This window comes from Leptinotarsa decemlineata, unplaced genomic scaffold (genome assembly GCF_025532065.1).
Source record: "Leptinotarsa decemlineata unplaced genomic scaffold, Ldec_3_MD MMD2_tig00026316_RagTag_RagTag, whole genome shotgun sequence".
NCBI classification, from domain to species: domain Eukaryota; kingdom Metazoa; phylum Arthropoda; class Insecta; order Coleoptera; family Chrysomelidae; genus Leptinotarsa; species Leptinotarsa decemlineata.
This window is the reverse complement of record NW_027412685.1, coordinates 1,464,249-1,486,869: the sequence shown is the minus strand read 5'-3', so window position 1 is coordinate 1,486,869 and position 22,621 is coordinate 1,464,249. Positions and strand designations below refer to the sequence as shown.

At 31.6% G+C, this 22,621-nt stretch overlaps 2 protein-coding genes across 9 annotated transcripts in view; both read left to right on the top strand.

Moving 5' to 3' along the window:
- The window catches only part of Ypel (Yippee-like), a 180,474-nt gene extending 171,363 nt beyond the window's left edge, over positions 1–9,111 (top strand). For all 6 annotated transcript variants that reach the window (XM_074181817.1, XM_074181819.1, XM_074181818.1 and 3 more), the window contains 2 exons: positions 347–455; positions 5,170–9,111. In XM_074181817.1, coding sequence (XP_074037918.1) covers positions 347–455; positions 5,170–5,259 — 199 coding nt within the window. In that variant the 3' untranslated portion in view covers positions 5,260–9,111. The remainder of the gene's footprint in view (positions 1–346; positions 456–5,169) is intronic.
- Positions 9,112–16,335: 7,224 nt separating this feature from the next.
- The window catches only part of PAN2 (PAN2-PAN3 deadenylation complex catalytic subunit PAN2), a 72,215-nt gene continuing 65,929 nt past the window's right edge, over positions 16,336–22,621 (top strand). The window contains exons 1-3 of one of the 3 annotated variants that reach the window (XM_074181796.1): positions 16,336–16,593; positions 16,676–16,834; positions 20,922–21,091. In XM_074181796.1, the coding sequence (XP_074037897.1) occupies positions 16,573–16,593; positions 16,676–16,834; positions 20,922–21,091 (350 nt within the window). In that variant the 5' untranslated portion in view covers positions 16,336–16,572. Of the gene's footprint in view, positions 16,594–16,675; positions 16,835–17,412; positions 17,531–20,921; positions 21,092–22,621 lie in introns of those variants that run through there. The other 2 variants (XM_074181798.1, XM_074181797.1) reach the window with 2 other exon arrangements.

Sequence of the window (22,621 nt, the reverse complement as noted above, 5' to 3'; positions counted from 1 at the left end):
GATATGATGCTAACTTGGTTTATCAGATTATTCGTCAAGATACAATGTTTTTGTGCTGGTGTAATGAAATGTTTCCAATTTATCATTGTTTTTTGTCACATGTAAAAGTACTCACCGATATGCTATCCATTACAGATTGAAAAGTCTGTTTTGTTTGGAACCGATGTTGTCAAAATTGTCTGTAAATAATACTCATTGCGTGGTGAATATTTCCATTTGGAACTAATTTTTCTTATTGCTTTTCCATTTCGTGTAACCATCAAAACATATTTTTCCATATCGGATTATTCTTATTCTAATGAACGAAATAATTCTCAACTAACTTCTGTTGAAATCTATTTTCCAGAGTGAATGTTGGATGTGGACCTGCTGAAGAAAGAGTCCTCCTTACTGGCCTACACGCTGTTGCGGACATTTATTGTGAATGCTGTAAAACCACCCTTGGATGGAAATATGTAAGAAAACTCGAATATATAAAAATTGCAATAGAAATAATATAAATTTAAAAGTATAGAAATAGAGATGAATATTCATCCTTATAATATTTAGGGTTTGGACAAAAAACGGTACGAACTACTCTTTATAATGATCTTAGGAGAGAGTGGGTCTAAGAAATGGGTTTGAGTAAGGTAAATGTATACCCAAAAAAGTTGGTTATATTCCGCAAGATGGTACAATTCTGTTCTGTTCTGTCCTGTTCTGTTTTGCTAAAGGGTGCAAGTATTGTTTAATTTGAGTTCCCTTATTGTTTGTGACTGTAAAAAATGCTACTTGATGCAACTGATGTAGCCAGAGCAGTGGCGTTGGCTGATGCTGGGTACAGCCAACTTTACAGACTTTCGTTCTACCTCGAACTACGCTACGGGATGAGATCAGACGATTTCGGGAGACAGGTTCATACACCACAGATCAGGTCAAGGCCGACATTGATGCACTTCTACTCGAGATGACCGCTTCGTCGTCAGCAACGTGTAAAAAATCGCTTCAGCACCACTACAGAAGTGCGTACAGGTCTTTTTGAGGTGAGAAATGTCCGTGTAAGTGAGCGTACCGTTAGAAGAAGACTGTCAGAAAGAAGTCTAAGGGCTTTCTGTCCAGCTCGTGTCCCACAACTGTTCCCACAACACAGTAGAACTAGACTTACTTTTGCACGAGAATATGCTGAGTGGACAGTGGAGGAATGGAAGGACCTATTGTTCTCAGATGAGAGCAGAGTAGCCTTAAGAGGTCCAGATGGACGTCAGCGTGTCTACAGGCGCCAAAATAAATGATTTGCTCCGTGCGCTATAACCGAAACAGCTGGCTACCAGGGAGGTTCCTTAATGGTTTGGGGAGGTATCTCTTACGATGCTTGTACTGATCTTGTCGTGTTTGATAGAGGCAATGTGAATGCTCAAAGATACGTGGAAGAGGTTTTTCAAGATCACGTCATACCTTTTGTACCGTTCATTGGTAACAAATTTCGATTAATACAGAACAAGGCACGGTGCCATACCGCAAGATCCGTCACCGAGTACCTTAATGAGGTCAGGATTCAAGTTTTATTATGGCCGGCACGCAGTCCCGATCTCAACCCGATAGAGCACATTTGGGACAACATCAAAAGATGTGTTAAAGGTAGGGTACTTCCCCCTATGACCCTGGGAGAACTCGAGACGGCAATTGGAAATTCAGAATATCGTGGATGGGTTACCAAACCGACTCTAAGAAGTCATAAGGGTTATTGGCGGCAACACCCATTATTAATTTAATTTTTTTTTAAGAAACCCCACTTTTATCACAATTAAGTTTGTCAAATTTTCATCGAAAATTCTCATTAATTAAATTTTTGTAAAGAATCTGTTAAGAAACGACTTTTATTGAATATTTTAGTTGTTTTTTACCTTAAGGGTAGTTTACAACATACCCTCTCATGAAATACAAAAGGCGGGCGGTTAATTGTGCCTGTGAGTGTATAAATAACTCCTCATAACAGGAAAGAGTGAAATCGTTTGGTTGAGCAGTGTAAAGGCGTTTTTTACAACCTAGATCGGAGGAAACGTTTGAAACCAGATCAAAACTGTAAATTCAATGAAGTGGTAAAAATCAACAAAGGGCGTCATACCAGAAATTATTTTTTACAAAGTGGTTTTAAGGGACTTGTTGATACAGAAAACGATTCTTTTGAAATCTTCGTGAAGTTCAACTACCGCAGATAAAAACTAGTATGAAATTACCGAATCTGCCTGTTTTCAGGTTTTTTATTTTACGGTGCTGCTTACAACAAAATTATGACGCTGAACCTTACTGCCTAACACCTTATACAGGGTGTAACATAAGTACGTTAAAATATTCAAAAGACGTATTCCTGAGACAATTGTAAAAAAAGTCTATATTGACTTGTTGTGGAATTGGCCGCGGTGGTAGTGCGCCCGACTCACGATCGGAAGGCCGTGGGTTCGATTCCCGTCTCGACCAGATATTTTTCTCGAGAAAATTCATCTGGTTGAAGCTGAGATGATTCTGCAACCGTGTTAAGAATTACACGTTGAAAGGTAAGATCTCGTTAGTCCTTAGCTCGCACAAGTTTCTTAACTTCTGAGAGTTATCGTTCGTATGGGGGCGATAGCTGATTAACGAAAAAACAGAATTTAAACAGATTTTTTTTTAAACTTGTTTCCGGAAATGCTTCGTTAAGGAGATGCAGGGTGTTAAAATTGAGTTTTTTGTTCGTTTTTTAAAAATAACTTGCAAAAAATAAGTTATTCGCACGAAATTTGCTACCCGGGTTTTTTTGACGTGGGAAATCATAATTTTGTATTAATTTTCATGTAACATCTAGAGGGCGCTGCGTACGCTGTCATTATTTATTTCAAATTGCTCCAACTTTTTTGACAGTAAATTTTTGGTACTTTTCCTAATTCCCACACCTCTTCCAAGTAAAAAATGCACACTTTTTAACAACGCTGGAGGTGATCGATTTCGAGATATTTACAATTTTCTATATCGATGCATATTACTTAGCTCCTACAACTTTTTTTTATAAAATGTTTGAAGAAAATAACTGAAATTGCAAAAAAGTTATGACAAAAACCAACCATGTTTTGAAAAATTTCAACAATTTGTATCTCGAAAACAAATGATTTTTCGATAAACATTGTTCAGGAAAAAGTTGTTCATTTTGTCGAGATCCACCACATACCCCGGGTAAATCTCATACACAAACTGGAAGAAAAAGCCTTCTCGAAGCAGCTATTTGCATATAAACAAATACAATGTTTGTATGAAAATAGATGTGTAATTACACAAAAGAAAAATACTTTCAAAACAACTACTTTTACATTTGTATTCCAAACATTCGTAATATAATCAATGAAAGAAATAAAATTTCACTTACATGGAACACAGTCATCCTCACTGCAAGACATCTGATGTTTCGCGTTATTTTTAACATCTATACATATATTTCTATTTTAATAAAATATACTTATTACTGAACAAAATTTGTCATTATACGTTTTCCAACTGAGATATTCATAGAAAGTTTCAATTCTCATTTTTCATGATGATTTCCTTCCACGTAGTAACGGCTACATCCATCAATTTATTGAGGTATTTATTATAAATTTCAACAAAAACGGATGATTTTAATAGTTTTCCAAATTTGGCAATTCTTTCGAAAAAATCAAGACCAGATTAATGTGATTTAGTTGGCCGATACGAGATGAAGGTTCATAAAATATTCAAGTAAGACTTCAATGTGACATGAAGAGCTTCCTCAAGCGAGCATTAACACGTCTGAGGAAGCTATTGTATAGCACAACAAGTGTTACGGTTTTGTAAACTATTCAGTGAGAATCTCACAATGAAGTTTACTTGTATACAACCATATATAAATCCATAAATACATTTCGATTTTTTTAACGTGAGAATTGGCTTCAGATTCAAGAATACAATTAGCAACAATCCTACGATAATGCAATTCATGTCCAAATCGGGTGAGAATATTCTTAGACACTTAGTGGATGTCCATGTCCATAAGATATTCCTTAGTGGGGTTAGAATGGATATCCTTAGGTAGGTCCTACTCCTCAGATTTCCAAAATACGTACAATATATCATGGACTTACAGGTTATTTTTGCAGACGTCCATAAAATATTCTTTGGACATAAGTTGGACGTCCGTTGGATATACAATACATGTATGTGTATTGTCTGGGAACAGACACAGACAGTTGAGCCATCAAATACATATAACATCCACTTCAAAAATATTTTTTTCCATTTTCTTTTTAATCAAGATTGACTACAAAAAACGCTGGTCACGAAGAAACCAGCAAGTTGAAAATAGTAAAGCATGTTTTGATCAACAACAAGATATTACAAGATATAACAAAGCCTTCATACAATGAAGAGGATTGAGTTTTACTAGTTCGGACTTCCATTGTCTAAATACTATCCTAATATGATTCGAAATATATGAAAGAACAAATAAAATTACAGTGAATAGCTGAAATATCAATTATATATAGGTAAGCAATAAAACATTTGGGAAAGAAAGTTTTTGACTTTCTACTACTCCATCAAGATACAAAAAAATGTGGGAATCTTCCAAAGAAAGGCAGGAAGCAATCAATTGTGAAAGTAGTAACTCTATACATAGATGTGTAGATCATGCAAAAAAGTAACTTTCAGTTACTTCTTTGCAAATATACGCCTTTCAATATAAACAATAAAACGTGAAATGAAAATACAATAAAATGAATAAATTAAAATAATCAAGCTAACAGATGAAAATGACCACAGAGTAAAAAGAAATAAAAAATAATGAACAATAAAAATAAGCAAAAATTTAAAAAAATAAAACCCATACTTCAAACCCTTTTTCTTTGTTTTGCACAAGTCTGGCAAAGACTTTGGCCTAAGATGAAAAACAGAGGTTGCATCTTTCGATGCAACCAACTGATCTTCAGCCTTTCCCGTGTCAGTAAATGTTCACATTTATTTATTGTACCATTCTGGGAATAAAGACCTATTATATTATTATTATTATTATTATTACTTAGCAAGTCATTGCAAAAGGCAATTTTGAATACCTTTTTTAATGATTTTGATTATTTGTGAATTACAGAGTAATTATGATAAAATTGAACTGCAACTGTACACTGATATTATATTTATTTCTTTCAGGAACATGCCTTCGAGTCAAGTCAGAAATACAAGGAAGGCAAATTCATTATAGAGCTAGCCCATATGATCAAGGAAAATGGTTGGGATTGACCTTATTGAATAGTGTGCAACCGAAGCTGATTCACAATGTTCACAAAGGCATTCAAAAGTAAAAATACATGTCATAGACTCATGTTCAATAATAATTTCTGTTTTTTGGACTGGACCTAAACAGTTACGTGAAAGGACCGTAGTTATGCCCGAAACGAAACCATCTTGTGACATAACACAAATTTTCATTAGAGTCCTGAAAAGTGGCGAGAAGCATTGGATGTTGTGAATTTCTATTGATCGTTGTTAAAGCTTGATAGTAAGGCACCTTTTCTTCACCCTCTAATACACATTAGGGAACAATGTGCAATCGTCTTACATACTACCTTAAAAATTGAAGCTCTTCACAAAGCATTCTGTGTTAGAAACGATAAACTATGTCTGTGTTAAATAACCCTGGAATCAAAGCGTTTACAAATTGGATACGTTGGTGCTTTAAGGAGTACTTGTCAAATTAGAGACTTATTAGACCATGGCAAAGCGTTATTGCTGTGTTAGTTAAAAAGGGACTGATGGTGTGTTTAATCACATATTTATTTACATAATTTGTAACACTGGTTTTCAAGTTAAGAGTCATCTTTTAATTTTAGGTTTTATCATGCAATAGTAGAAATAGTAAAAGTAAGGAGGCTTATGGATAATTTTTGAATACTGTTCTAGTATCTTTCTCCTAGAAAAGATCTCACCGAACCTTTGTATGTGTCTAACTTTTCATCTATTCAGACCCCTTTTCACTAGGAGGAGGAGTATAATATTTCTTGTAGAAAATTTTATTTAACATTATAAGTTAGGAATGTCTTGTCAGTTTTATGATGAGATTTTTCAGAACTTTTAGTAGAATGTGACTACCTATATGATTTTATTCGATAATATTTCTATTCTCAACTTCAAATAGAAGTAATCTTGTGAATTTTCAATTTTTTATTTTGACGTAATAGCGTGAGAGAGACTGAATAGAAAATCTGTTACTTGATACTAGTTTTGGAAAATGCTCACAGTGACACTTTTTTGAATTGTGATAATATTCACATGCAGATGTGAAACATATTCAAAATGCATTTTGAAATATGGACAATTGATGTTTAATGAAACTAAAACCAATTTTGAACAAAATAATGTTTTTTGCATGTGGGTCAGCTTTCACAATTATATTTTGTAATATAATATATATCACAACATAAAGAAATGGTCAAAGCAATCGAAAAAAAAATGTTCCTTTCAAATAAATGGACAATTCAGTTGGAAAATTTCAAATTGAATAAAGATATATGTTTGTTAAAGTCTTTCTGACAGCTAAAACTGTGGAATTATTGGTTTTCATTTCATTTTTCAAGAAATTGTTCAAATCATATATTTTTTCTCACTTTTGAAATGTTGCGAAATTATTGTCAATCATCTTACAGTAACTTCATACTTATAACCATATATCAATCAACATGTATTTTTATATTTATGTCAGTGATATATTGACCTATTTAACTATCATTATGTCTAGCAAAATATGATAAACATTTTTGTAACACAATATTCAAGATATTAAGTATTGGTGTTTCTTGTTCAACTTATTGAATGGTTATTTTTAGTAATTGTATGATTTGTGATAGTTCTTTTGTGATATGATTTTCTCAATTAAAATTGCATATTATAAGTGAATTCGTACTCAACATTGATTAGAATTATGTAGAGTGATCACTCTAAAAATATTTCTCAAATCCTATTTTTGTACACCATAAGCATATGGTTCCTGAGACAAAATTAGTTGTTGACTCGACTCAATCAGAATAATATGCAATTTCTTTTTTCATTTCGTTTCACTAGATTTGGTTATATCTAAGACAAGTTTGCTTTTGACTGTGAAAACCAACTTAGTAATTAAGATCACGCGATAAACAACATGTTTTTCATTCATACTGCCAGTAGATATTTAGTGTCATAATTAGCATTTGCAAGGTCTTCTTCTATCCTAAAAATGCTTCAGAACTATAAAATTATTTGTAATGTAATAACAAGCCTCGGTTATGAAATGCAAATAATCAGATGGAGGACAAAGCAAACATCTTCTATTCACTTTATTATTATCATCAAATAGTTGAAAAAAAATCAAATATTGATAAACTACATAAATATCAAAATTTATTGCCAAAATGAAATCTGAGACAACATATTTCCAATTACTGCCTTGACTATTATATTTGAATTCAACCTGCAATGTTTAGGTAAAAATATCTTGTTGATATGAATTTTTTGTTTGTGACTCATTTTATTTCATTTTTTTGACTCATATTTCAACATTCGGAATTCTGTTTGACTTGAAATTTGATCTGTCAGAGACAATCAGACTAATATATTTCTGATCCAAATCAGAACCAATTCTAGGTATAAATGATGAAAGGCAAACTGAAAATGTTACTCTGAAGGTTATTGCTTAATAAAAACTTCTGAATGACATACTTTGAAAATACATTGGATGAGAATTTCATTTGGAGTACATGTAGTTTTTCTGTATTGGCTACTCTGATGGTTCGTTATTTAGTGTCAGGTTTCATGTTATTGTTCACTAAAAATCGAGAATTATTAATGGAAAATTGAACAATGAAAACAGCAAATAAAAGTTGAAAATGGACCATATAAACCTCAACTATATGTGACAAATGACAGTAATGATGAATACACAGAGTAGCCAACTCAGAAAATATACATGTGCTGCAAATAAAATCATAATTGATATGGACGATAAAATGAACAACAAATAGTACTCAATAATATACAATAGAAACATCATTTATGCAGATGAGAACTGACACTAATGACTAATATAAAGAGTAGGTGACATAGAAAAAATACTTGTTCCCCAATCGAAAATCTTATCCAATTTTTATACTATAATTGAACTATTTCTTCAGATGTCTACATTATTCAGTAACTTTTTGAGGAACATTTTACAGTTTGATTTTTACTTTTATGCACATTCTCTGCTGACTTACGAAACTATGATGTTGCCTCAACAAAAAAATTACAGAATTCTAGGGCATCATTTTCATCTTTATAAATTTGCAGTACAATTACAAATATTCTAGAATTAGCGAATTTTAAGGATAGGAGTATTCTTCAAGGAATTATAAAGCATTCATTTAAGGAATGTTTTTGAGAAAGTTGTAAATGACATTATTGTTAAAGCTCGGTATATTTACTGTGACTATGAGTAAGAGAAATATCTGAGAGAGTGGATTTAGGAATTTATAGAGGAAATTCAAATCGAATTTATTGTAAAATTTTTGTGTGAGAAATATTAAGTTGAAGTCTATACCGGAATAATAATAATAAAAATTCAGGTTAGTTAAAGATTTAATTTTAAAACAGTTAACTTATCAGTGATAGTATGTGATATGGTCTGTATGTGACTTGAGAAAAAATGCCATTTCAATAGGCAACTTTGGCACATTGAAGTGGTAATTTTTCAAAAATATTACATATTTTGCAATTTCATTCAACTTTCCGTGGAGTTGTTCAAATAAACCACTATGACGGTGTTAAAGTTATTGATTTTCTCATTGCTAGATACTATTTTTTTCTTGAATTCAATCTAGGAAACTAATGGAGCAATGGTCGTCAGAAGAATAAATATACGTTCCCAATTTCATAATGGTTCTCAAGAGCAAGTCAGGATAGAGGATAACCTTGCCTTCCAATATGTATCATATTCATGGAAATATTGTTTTGTATTCTTTAAATTTATAGTTAGATAGTGTCTAGCTGTTCAATTTGGACTGGTAATATTTATTGAAATGAGTTGAAAATTGTTTGTGTTTGTGACTCGTGCGAAATTTACATAATAAAACGTCAATAACCATTCCTGTTTGTTTCTATACCGAAGGTGTTATGGCTCAAAGAAGTGATCTTCTTTATTATGAAAACTGGAATTTGGTTAAATGCTATGTACCTACGTCTCGATTCTCCTCAATTTGTCAAGTTAGCCAGGAATCATTCAGACGGACATTCAGTTACCAAATTTACCACTCTTATATAACCAGAGACATTCAGAACTAAGTATAAAGGAATGTAGGTAATTGGAATATCAAATTTGAAACGTTTTTTTTTTCCTCAATAAGTGATATAATAAATCCATATAATTTATATACATATTATATAGAGTATTTATCAAGGTTCAGTGAAAGAACAAACCTTGTGGCAGTAATGATCACAAAAATTGAATTTCACCCTTTATTCTTTGGTCATAAGTTGCATAGAAATTTTACATGTTTCGAAAACATTTCAGTAATATATTCAATGATATACTTATTTGACAATGATGGTACAATAAATATTTCTCATAATAAGGATTATTTTCACAAAATTATGATAGTAACTATGCTCAAAATGCACTTGATTGGCTTAGAGATCCTTCAGTGTGAATCTATATTCAAAATTCACTCAGAGGGATGTCTAGAATGGGACAAGATTTCAGATATGATAGAGAAAACATTTACATTAAAAAAAAATTATAATAAATGAAAATAAATCAATATAATGAAAAAACATCATAGTGTAGTTGGATTACAGATATCGAGTATTTTCCTAAAAGTTACTAGAATATGATTTGATTACGATTTGGGGTGAATTATCATTATTTATATGCATGTTATGTGGTTCAATGCATATCAACTTAAACGGAATATAAATCTCATCCATCTTTTCCAATATTTGATTACCTAAATTATTACACATCTAACACATGATAATACATAAAGTAAAAAATGAATATGACTCCTTAGTTCTATCAAGTTCAAAATTACTTTAGTTTTTAAAAAGTATTTTATTTTCATATTTTTTTTCTTCTGAATAGTGTTTTCCAATTAACCTTTTTTGGTATGATGTGATTTTCAAAACTTCACATTTTGAACAATACATGTGAATACCATACATTGATTGATTTTTTCACTTGCATGAAGTTAGCATCGGTCGCCAGCGTCCAAATCTAACACCCGCCCCTCACTCTCGTGTTGGATTTACACCACACAACTAATGAATTGTTGATTCATGAAAATCACTGATTTGGTATCCAATATTTTACATGAATATTTTCAACGTCAAAATATTATTTTACTTCATGAAGCTTTTGTATGAGGCCTGTGGCAAATTCATTGAATGGAGCCCCAAGAAAAATCGTCATGTGTCATGTGTCTAATCTTCAAAAGCGTAGGTATTACATATTTGAGTTTAATAAAATAATATTACTTTGTCAATAAAGTAATCCTATACATGTTTAACTTTCTTCGTCAATTTATATGTTCAATTTATTGTTTTTGACTCACTTTTACTGCCCTGTAGAAACTTTCCATTAGAAGTGAAAGCTTGGCAAAGTAGAGCAGAATTTTGATTTTATGACTGAGAGACCCCGTTATTCCATTTTACTATATATATATATATATATATATATATATATATATATATATATATATATATATATATATATATATATATAAAGCGAAGGGTAGTCTTGACTGACTAGTTAAGGAGAAATACGGAATATTATGACGTTTGTATAGTTCCAGGACGGTCTTGGAAAAATAAAAGTCTTGGAACCCATGTTACCAATATAAATGACTCATATGAAGCTGGCGCCGACTTTGTGCAAAAACACATTTTTTGGAACTCTGGGCAGATTTGATGAGTTCTGAAGTTTCAGATATAAATTTTGAATAGTTTCAGGAAATTGTGTATTTCAATAAAAAAAATAGCGGCGCTTACTTCACACGGTGCCAACTTTTTCGAAAAACTAAGTTCTGGTGTTATTTTTCGATGAAGATGAAAGAGTTCTGGAGTTCTTGACCATTTTTGAATATAGCTCTGCCGAAATAAAAAAAGTTATTGAGAAAGAAAATAAATTTTTGACTTACAAAAATCATCATTTTGGAAAAAAATCAAGAGATATTTCAGTTCTGATGAGAGTTCTGAGTAGCACTTGGCAAGTTCTATACAATATGTCAATCGACTTTTATAACAAAAATCGAAACTTCGATTTATTGGCCATCATAAGGTGCGAAATTCGAAAAACCAACATTTCGAATGGCGGCAGAAAGGTATCTCAGAAAAGTTCTGATGGAAGTTCTGAGTAACAATCGGCGAGTTCTTCAAAATATGTTTATGGAGTTTAAACGAAAAAAAAAACCTTTTCAATTTATTGGCCATCATAAGGTGCAAAATTCGAAAAACCAACATTTCTAATGATGACAGAAACGAATCTCAGAGCAGTTCTGCTAGGAGTTCTGAGTAGCACTCGGCGAGTTCGACAAGATTTGCCAATGGAGTTTTATCGAATAAACAAAACTTTTCAAATTGGCTGTCGTACGGTACCTACGAAATTTGAAAAACCAACATTTGGAATGACGACAGAAAGGAATCTCAGAACCGTTCAGATGAGAGTTTTGAGTAGCATTCGACGAGTTCAACAAAATATGTTGATCGAGTTTTATGGAAAAATGTGTTTTTGCAAAAAGTCGACGCCAGCTTCATATATGAGTTATATAATGTATAATTCCAGATTTTTACAAGAACACTGATATCAATTTTGTAAGATTCCATGTTACCCCGGAGAATCCTCGATACATGAAGGTAAAAGAACAAATATGTTTTGTGAGATTCTATTTAAGAAGCAATATTACAATGAAAAATCACAGTCAATCAGTTATGTTGTGAATCGTATTGTAAGTACACCCTTTTTGTGTTTTCACCGGGCCACTATGTCAATTCACATATTGAAATCGCAATCACAAGAACTGTGGCAATATCCAATATTTTTTTTAACTTACATGAATTTTGAATTTGCATTCTGATAATGAATTCATGTTGTGATATTCATATGAATTCCGATATTATCTGCACTTCAGGCTATTTTTATAGTGATCTCATAAGTAAGTAAGTACAGTAAGTACAGCTGAGAATTATGAAAAGGCGAGAAAATTCTATTTACTGTGAAAAAACTTGCTTTCATGTTGGAAATGACACTGTTAATGAAAAATATTCAAATGATATTCAGTAGTACCGTGCCAATTAATTTTTTGCTCTCCTGCAGACGTAGTCAAGAGCCCTTGACAATATTTCTTTATATTTCAGTTGTATGGATTGATTCGATAGTCCTGAAATTTTTTAATTTATCTTGAATGTAAATTACCTATGATCTTTTTGGAAATCGCAGTAAAATTGTTATTCGATAAAAATTATTGGAAACTCTTCACATACACGGTGTAAATTTTCAAGATTGTTGTATTTAAGTACTGACCAAATTAATATATCGCTCAGAGCCGAACCCTTTCATTGTGCTTCAAATTTCGGTGAATTGTTTTTCACAAGAAAAAATAAAGAGACTCAATCGTGAACCAAGTCAGATATCGTGGTGTGATTTATTCAATGTGTACCTTTTGTATATTCGGTGTATCTGAAGTGGAATAGTGCCATTGATGATTTCAGAGGGGTTGGTTTTTCAGAGATGGGGACACGAAAACTGTAATCAATAGTATATGGTGGAGAGAACATGGATACTAATAATACAGATTTATATTTAAGATAACTTTATCAATATCCAAATCCATCCTGTTTCGGCGAATAAATCTACTGTAACGAAGAAAACATTTTTACATTCGTATGAAATGTTATGTTTTGTATATTCAATTCCATCTCGAGCATTGAATTGAATTGATGTGTAATGCGAGAAAAGGTTTTTCGAATAAGTATTGTTCAATAGTCGATTTTACTCATCACCAAAATAAAAAGGTGCACATGAACATGGAACTGTATAGTTTTTGAGATACAGGGTGTTGAACATTTTCTAAAAATGATTTTTTTCAATATACAAATTTTGTATCACGACACGAGAAAAACTATAGTGCTATTAGTTTTTTGCTAATACTTATTATTTAGAAATTCAATGTGACCCAAATAATTGATGAATGAATGATATCTCCGAAATCCAACTATCAAACGTTAGCTCATTTTTTCCATAGGATGTTTGTTTCAAAATATCCCTCATTTCATATGATTGAAATGAATCTGGGCCCGAAATAAGATGTACTCTCTTATACAGGGTGTTAGTGAATAAGTGCGACAAACTTCAGGAGGTCATTCTGTATGAAAAAATTATGACAGTTTGCTATCTAGCTTTTGTCCGCGAATTCTTCGTATTCCTAGATACCAGATGTTGAAGTTTTCTTAAAAACTGACTACGGTCGAGATACGCAAATGAAATTTGCTGGGCTTCAAGAGGTAGTTATTGCACATTTTCTGACATGCAATTGAGAATTTTATTTATCAGTGGCGCGCGTACGGGTAATGATATCTATTTTTTTTAAGAAAAAATGGTACGTCAGATACGTACGTGAGATATTTTAAACTAACAATAATTTTTAAATTCTTCGTTCAATTAGTGATAAAAAATCTCTCCTGCCTTTTTTCATATGGGGGTCGTTTTTATGCAAAAAATAACATCTCAACGCATATTTTTCTTTCTAATACAATTACTTTTTTATTAGTCAGTGGGCTATGCTTGAAGACTGGCAGTGAATAAATCTAAAGAAATGAACTTTAACGTTCAAGCCAGCCTCGAATACCTACACAGTAGGTTGAATGGACTGACGCCTATCAGAAAACAACTACTCCTCTGGCTAATACCACCAAGGGCGTTGGATTATATTCGACAGGCGTCAGTGCAGGAATTTTCACAGAAATTGACCTGCATATGCAATTGGCAATACACGTAACAGCACACCTAGATAATGACAAGTGAGATTTTGTCGAAACGTTGGTGAAATTAAAGATATTATCACATACACGGATCAAATACCCGGAATATATATATATATATATATATATATATATATATATATATATATATATATATATATATATATATATATATATATATATATATATATATATATATATATATATATATATATATAAAATCTAGAAAGGTTAATGCAGTCAAGCTGCTGACTGCATTAACCTTTCTAGATTTCATATCATTTCTAGAAACATGTGGATTCGTTCTCCGATGGCATTTCAGGTTAGCTTCCCAAATTTCTGCTACCGCAGTTGTCGGTTGATTGGTCAAACCACCAACACTGACATAAAAACTTGGCAAGTTGACTTGGGTGTCACACCAATAGGTGGTTCCACTTATGTTTCGCTTGCGTTTACGCAGCTATTTTTATCAAGTACTTTCTTGGTTTTTTCTCATTTTGTCTTCAATCGAGGACCGCCTGCCCGGTACTGACGATGCCCAATAGGCTGAAACAGCTGTATACCGGTGGCTCTTAAATTGAAATCAATATGGGAATGATCAAGGAGTACTTATCTATTTATTTTTTATATATATATATATATATATATATATATATATATATATATAGATAGTCTTAGCAAAATTTACACGTACCTACTGAAATATGATAAAGAAAATAAAAGATCTAGTAATTCGAGTATTATTCAGAATTTTCCCACTTGACATTGTCAGCCAAAAACTTTTATCAACTGTCATTATTTAATGTTTTTCTATCTGTTTTTGAACCATTTTATATTTTATTCTCACGTTAGTAAGTTCTCCATTTTTATATATTTTTTACAAGATATATAATCTTATTATTGTAGTTGTCCTGACGAAGGTGTGAAATATACCGAAAGCTTGACATATAACAAAGAGTTTTCTTTGTAACAGCCCAGCTATCGACTGCAACCTCACAAATTGAACCGATTTATATATATATATATATATATATATATATATATATATATATATATATATATATAAATATATAAATAGACATAGAAACACATTCGCACAGAGTCACCAACAGAGTCAACCGCACGTCTTGGTGGGGGGTGAGCATCTGGACCGATTTGGTCAATTTTGGTTTTCAATTGTTTGTGGAAGTCCGGGGAAGGTTTAAAAGGTGAGTGATAAAATGAGAAAAGGAAGAAAAGGAACTCAAGAACGGTTGAATCAATTTTCATGATTTTTGTTTTTTTTGAATTTGATTTCGTCGGGAATAGAATAACAAGTATTGAAAAATGGCATTTCATAAGTGAAAATAATGATAATAATAAAAAAACGGCCGGACCAATTTTCATGATTTTTGTGTTTTTGAATTTGTCTTCTTCGGGAATAGGATGATAAGTATTGAAATATAATATTATATCAATAATAATAATAATGATAATAATGAAAGAACTTAAGAACGGCTGGAGAAATTATCAGTCCCCCAAAATAATAGTGTCATAGAAAAAATCGTCAGATGAATAATTGTTTTCTCTGTAAACTGTCACTTGTCCCCAGATACGATCAAGTGAAAAATGTTAATGAACGAATGATATATCTTCCAAAAGGAAGGCGTCATGGAAAAAACCCATCTACCTCCACATGTTTACAGATGATGAACCATAATGTAAAAAGAATCTTTCAACTAATATTAATTCATTCCCAAATACGTATAAACAACATTGATAATTGAACTGCCAACTTGACATTTTCAAGCTACGTCACTTGATTTGTTAATGAAAAGCTGCAATTTATTGGATCGCTTTATTTCTTTAACAAGAGTGCGGTAAGTATATCAAGATTTTTTGACAAAACATTTTACATGAGGAAGGGGTCGAAGTCATCACACCAGGCATCTTGCCTTTTTCATTTTGACAGCTCAATCTAGATTATATTTCAGAATAGCGATTGGACCATTCTGGGAAAACTTCATTGTGATTGGCACAATGCTTGTAACTTTTGCATGAAAGAAATGCTATAAACAATAAGGGCGTTTTTGATTTTCGTTTGATATAATATCATCAGCGGTTGACATAAAAATGACAGATAAGTTAATGTTTCTGAATACCTACATTTAGTACTGAGTTAGAAGGTAGCTTGATAATAATCACTAAAAAGAAACATATAGTGAGATATTTCCAATGTTTTCAGAAACAAAACTGCTTTACAAATTGATGTCATTTTTACTTCAAACTTCAAGCACTTATGAGATTCTAAACGCTAATCGAGAACGCATATCAATATCATGACATGACACATCAAGTGTCACTTCTGTTAGTGTCAGATTGGACGTCATTACTTTCACTACTTTACTACTCGCTCCTCACACCGCAAATCGCCACTTTTTCTATGATCGCCACTACCGCAAAACTTCTATAAGACGGTGGCAGACAGAGATAGTGGCGGTTTGCTACTTGCAGCTGTTCTAAACCCTTCATTCTTGAAAAAAGTAACAAGTGTACAATGTGTAGTTTTTTGATCTCTAAATAAAAATAAATTTTGTCATGTATTTCGACAATACTGGGGTGAGAGCTAACATTGAAGATAATTTAATTTTTCTGAAGAAGTAATATTTTATTTGTCATTAATTTGAATTAAATATTCCAGCTCGCGGTGGTGGCCCCTCAAGAAAATCCAGGTCTGGTAGGATTAGAAGGAGAATATGTTCAAACCCATTGTATTTTAGCAGACGGTGGAGATAGATTTGGAGTGTCTGCCTTAGCATTCGATAAACATGAAGAGCTACTATGGATGGGAAATCAAGGAGTAAGAAAGACTAATAAGTGAGGATTCATGCACAGTCTTGAATGGCAAATCACAAGTTTTCATTCATAAGAATTCATGTTTTAGATTTGTTATTACTAAAAACTTACAATTCACACAATAAGATATGACAAAGTATGCATCTGGCGCATGGATGTTTCCAGCGAAAATTAATGATGAAGCTGTTTAAAACTTATTACATCCTATGACTTCATAGCTGGTGCATGAATCCACCCCTTACCCTAAATATTTACTTAGTGCATTGCCATATTCACAAAATCTTTAGCTGAAACCCTGTTGAAACTGATTCCATTCTAACTTTTCATTCAAAAAATTATCTTTTTTTTATTCAACTTATCTCTATTATTTTCCTAGCTCTATTTTTGGATTGATAAAATTATCAAATTGAACAAGTTTACGATGAATAGCGCCTCTTTTTTGAGAAAAACACATTGAGTTTATGCAGTAACTTATAGTATAGGGGTGAACTAGAAGTTTGCCTTTTCTACAGTTATCCTATTGAACCAAAGTGTATCTTCTTGGAGTATTATTCAGTCATTATTGTTTATGAAATTATTCACATGTATCTATTTCCAAAGGATTCATATTTGGTATTTTGTTGGCAGAGGATAATATGCCTTCACAAAGTCAGGTTGATTTTTTGCTGTGGGGGTGACTTGTCATGACCCACTAGGGTTGGTAAGTTTAACTTCTTTCTGCTTATAGTGCAACTTTATGTTGGTAAAATTACTTGACATACATTCCAACTGGCACTTTTTAAAATACGAATGATAGTTTTTTTATTAAAAAAACAAGTCATTTCAAATATTTATAGCAGCTGTAAAAAACATGTTTCCTTTCAAATGAAAAAAAATTGTTGAGTTGTGTCTATACAAGATTCAGAGGGTGTGAAAATAGCCATAGTTTTTTTCAGCCACGCTTTTGATTTGGCAACATCACATTTTCCATAACAAAATGTGGGCATGAGGACTGTACCTACCAAAAATCTGAATATTGGAATCTGAAAAAACAAAGAAATTCAACTAGGGGGTGGCACGCATTACAGTAGGGTGGAAAGAATTTTCCTGAAGTATGAATTTCAATAGTTTACTGCTTAAAGTCATTGTCGGTCCATCTAAGGGGGCTTCTAAAATGTAAATTGATTTGCAAAATCAACAAAGCGATTGCACACATTGCTCTATGATGTAATGCATTCATTTCAGTATAAATTATAACAGCACACTGTTGAAAGTAATTGTCAATCTGTTAGACGGAATAAGGGTGAAAGGAATTTAAAAAAATGCAATTGATCTGAAAAATTAAAAAACCGATGGCATGCTATTTATAAGATGCTATTTTGTGTTGGTACAGATGGGTAGAATCATAATGAATATAGAACATTTATTTTTGAGTATAAACTATAGCCATCCAATGTTGAAAGTCATTGTCAGTCTGTCAGAAGGGGTTGTTAGATAGATTTCTAAATAGAAATTTATCTGAAAAATCAAGAACGCATTAAAGTGTGCTAGAATATGCCTTTTATAAAAATCAAATTACTCCAAGAAAGTTGGAAAACAATTACAAATGAGATTATCTTCATCGAAATATTCATTACCAATATATGTTTTAGTGATAAATTTATTAGTACTGGGATGATATAAACTTACACCATTTTTTCAAAATTCACTTGTATCAATCTAAAAAATTGAAAGTATTATCAAACGGAATGTGTGTATTCAAATCCTACTGAATGATGGTGGTGGTGTTCTAGCAAATTATGTGGTCCAAGTTGCACTTACAGTAATCAATTGTGGGTCACGACATATCTCTCTTTAGAAAGTCAACCTGTATCAGCAATTTTATATTGTTTTATACTTTAAAAATATTAGATGAATACAGATTATTTTTGAATGTACACACTGAATCGTATAAAGCTCTTTAAATTCACTTGAAAATAGTTACTAATTGACTTAGATAATTATATTTTTCTAGAGTAAATTAATGTATATCATACATAACCTCTAGTTTATAATAATGCAAGGTAAGGTAAGGTAATACAGAGAGGTAAGGTAAGGTATCCATTTTTTAACGTTCACGAAAAAGTAAAGTATGAAGAATTGCCGTAGTGATTATAGGATAATTGTCATTTCTATAATATTATGGAAGACGCATATTTTATATCATTAATAGAACAATACCCAAATTTCACAATGTGACGTTCAAGTTTATCTGGTGACATTACCTTTACACCATTTGGATATGTAGTAGTATGGCGCTTTTTGATTGGTCGGAGGTAAGAACGCAACGCAGAAAGTTGAAAGTAGCCAACTTGTTACCTTGCCTTACCGACGTTACCTTACCTTACTTTTTATCTAGAACGCAAGTGTATTTTCTCAATGCTTCAACTTTCTTACCTCACCTTACCTCGGTACCTTGCGTTTTTATAAACTAGGGGTAAATATAATTTAACATGAATTATTCAAGAAGTAACTCTAAACAATACATTTTTTGAGAAAAATAAATTCAGAATTTAGAAGCTTGATTTGATAATTCAATCATAGCCCCTTGAAATTTTAGAAATGAATCGATGCTTTGCTTGAAAATTATATAATTTGCCTCCATGTAGTATTCATTTAATATGCACAAAAAGGTTCAGAAGTTTTTTTTGTGAGGAATGAGTGTGTTTCTTTACTAATAAGTGCATTTTTATGAATAATTTGAGAAATTTATTAAATTAAAAAACTGATTAGTTTATGCTGAGATTCGATTTTCGTTGAAAAAAAATAATGAAGGAGGTTGACAAGTGAAGAATACTATTACAAACCTCTTCTTTATTTCTACAATTTCTTTCCAACATTTTTTTGAAGTTTCAGTTGTATACGAAGCTAGTTTACTAGTTATTAGTAGCTCATTACGAAGCTATCGTTTTCATATTTTGAGTAAATTATTATCCATTAAGAGAAATAACAAATATCACAGCTATTTTGAAATGAAGTTTGTGGAGATCAAATCGTGAGGTGTCGTTTATGAAATTACTATGAATCTTCATCAAGTAACGGCCGAATCAATCAGAAAAAGAAAAAAAAATCACAGCTATATTAATATTTTTTTTTCATAACCTTAGTTGGATTCACTACTTGGTAATTATTGACAACTCACTCACTGGACCTGATGATGAAAGTAATTATTAAAGATAACAAAATACGGGCTAGTGGCTGTGGTGGAATGGAATCTGAAGTATGAACAAAATCGATACAGTTCGTTGCTGAGGCTTCGAGATATAACTTTTGTTCTGTCAGTCAATGCACATACCACTAATGATATCTGCCATAGTAGCAGACGAAACGTTTGACCATTCAGATTCCATTTGATCATGATGTACTAACCTGTTCTCTTTAATTATTACTACGGACGTGAAAACCGTTCTTATAAACGAAACTGTGTTGCAGATTTTCAAAATTTACCTGTTGTTTCTTGACTTCAAAATGAATTTGAAATCACACTTTTCTGATGTAGGGCTATGAAATGTAATTATATTCTGGAAAAATCAAATGAATTTTCTCTCTCTTCTTTAAATATCTTATATTGTCCATTCATGAGATCAAATTTGGAATTTAGTTATTTAATTTGATGTTCTTTTCATAAAGTGAATATCAAATTGGTGAATATACGTAGAGAAATGTTTTGGACATTCTCAATCTAAATGTATTCGTCCTACAAGATTACACTCAGATATCAATTTTCTTTAAAAAAATAATGAGTAATTATCTACAAATTGTAGATTTTGTAAAACATGATGCATTTCTATTTTACAAATTATGAGCAGAATCAATCTGTGCTTCGTAAGAGTTTTTAAATTTGTTTTGAAACAAAAAAAAATCATAAAAACTTATATAACTAGTATATTGTTATATTTAGTCAACAGTAATATTTTCATATTTAGTTTTCTGTACACACTTATGTAATTTTACGACAATTTTTGTAAAATTTAGTTCTCAGTACACACTTATGTGATTTTACGACAAATTATGTAAAAAGTGGCAATGCCCTGAATAAATAAATGAATAATGCAGTAGTGATATACTTTTAGGGTCATGTTACATCATACATTGCACCAGCAATGCCCAAATATACTTCATTCCAAATACATGCAACAGAGGATGTGAGACAGATTCTACCAATTGATGAGGGAATATTAGTTTTGACAGCAAGTACTCTGCGATATCAGATTCGAAGGGGAATACCTATTTATACGCACACGTGAGTGTTGAAACATTAGTTTCGAGTTTATAATGTTTACATCATAAAGGACTTATAATGACTTTGACTGTCTAACTTTGATTGATTATAATTTTATCTGTTCTAAAATTACAGACCATTAACATGTTGTGTTGCATGGTTGTGTTGAAATATATATTTCAAAATGATATTGTTAACAATGTGAAGACATTTGACATTCAATTTAGTTTGAAGTTACATTCAATTTAGTTTGAAGTTACATTCAAAACGTAATGATATCGTTTAGTTTACGAATATTTTGGAAATCAAAAGGCCTGTGAATCTATCAGAACTATTTCGATTTTTACACTCATTATATCTAATACAAATTGCATACGAAATTTTTGCTTTTATTTCAATAGAAATGTCATGGGTTCTCTCTCAGCTTAACTCTTGAATAGAATATCCTTTATTCGCCATAAAAAAATACAATAGTATTATAAGATTTTGTCAAATATCATATACCATAAGAATATCATAAAAACACTAAATGAATAAATAAAAAATAAACAAATAAGGAAATGAGATGTGAACAATTTCAATATAAATATCACTGTCTACGTATATTGTAAATTCAAAATATTAGTTGGTGTTGAAGTCAAATGATAAAAATTCGTTGATACTATAAAAAGCGTTTTCCAGGCAGATATTCTTCATATAATTTGTAAACGAGGCTGTATTTAAGTTTTTTATATCTTCTGGTAGTTTGTTAAATAAAATAGGACCATAATAATTTTTCGAAAAACGGCAGTGATTTAGTCTTGTAAATTCAATTTTAATCTGTTGTGCTTGTCTGGTGTTATGTGAATGAAAATCGTTTTGATTCAGGTATAAGTGGGGATTTTTTTTACATAATTTATACATGAATAGACGTAAAGAGAAGGTAATGTAAATAATTTATTATTAATAAATGTTGTTTTAACGTCTTCTTGATATCCCAGTTTGAAGATACCTCGCAAAACTTTTCTTTGCAGTCCAAACACTCTTTTTGCATGAGGCGAGTGCCCCCAGAGTACTAGACCATAAGATACATGGGACATAAAAAGTGAATGATAAGCAGTGATAATGGTTTCAATAGATGAGATGCCCATTAAACTTCTTATAATATAAATGCCCGTTGCCAATTTTTTGCAAATAAAATCTACATGTTTTTCCCAAGAGAGCTTTGGATCCATAAAAAGTGAATGATAAGCAGTGATAATGGTTTCAATAGATGAGATGCCCATTAAACTTCTTATAATATAAATGCTCGTTGCCAATTTTTTGCAAATAAAATCTACATGTTTTTCCCAAGAGAGCTTTGGATCCATTTGGAATCCAAGAAATTTAATCGATTCATTTTGGTCTATAGGCAGTTGTTTGTGTGTAAAAAAGTAATGTTGCGTTTTATTTGTATTCAATTTTAATTTATTATTTGTCAGCCATCTATTAGCATTCGATTCTGCTACTTTCATTTCTTTAACTATAGCCTCGTAATTTGTGTTTTGGAGCGTTAATGACGTGTCGTCAGCA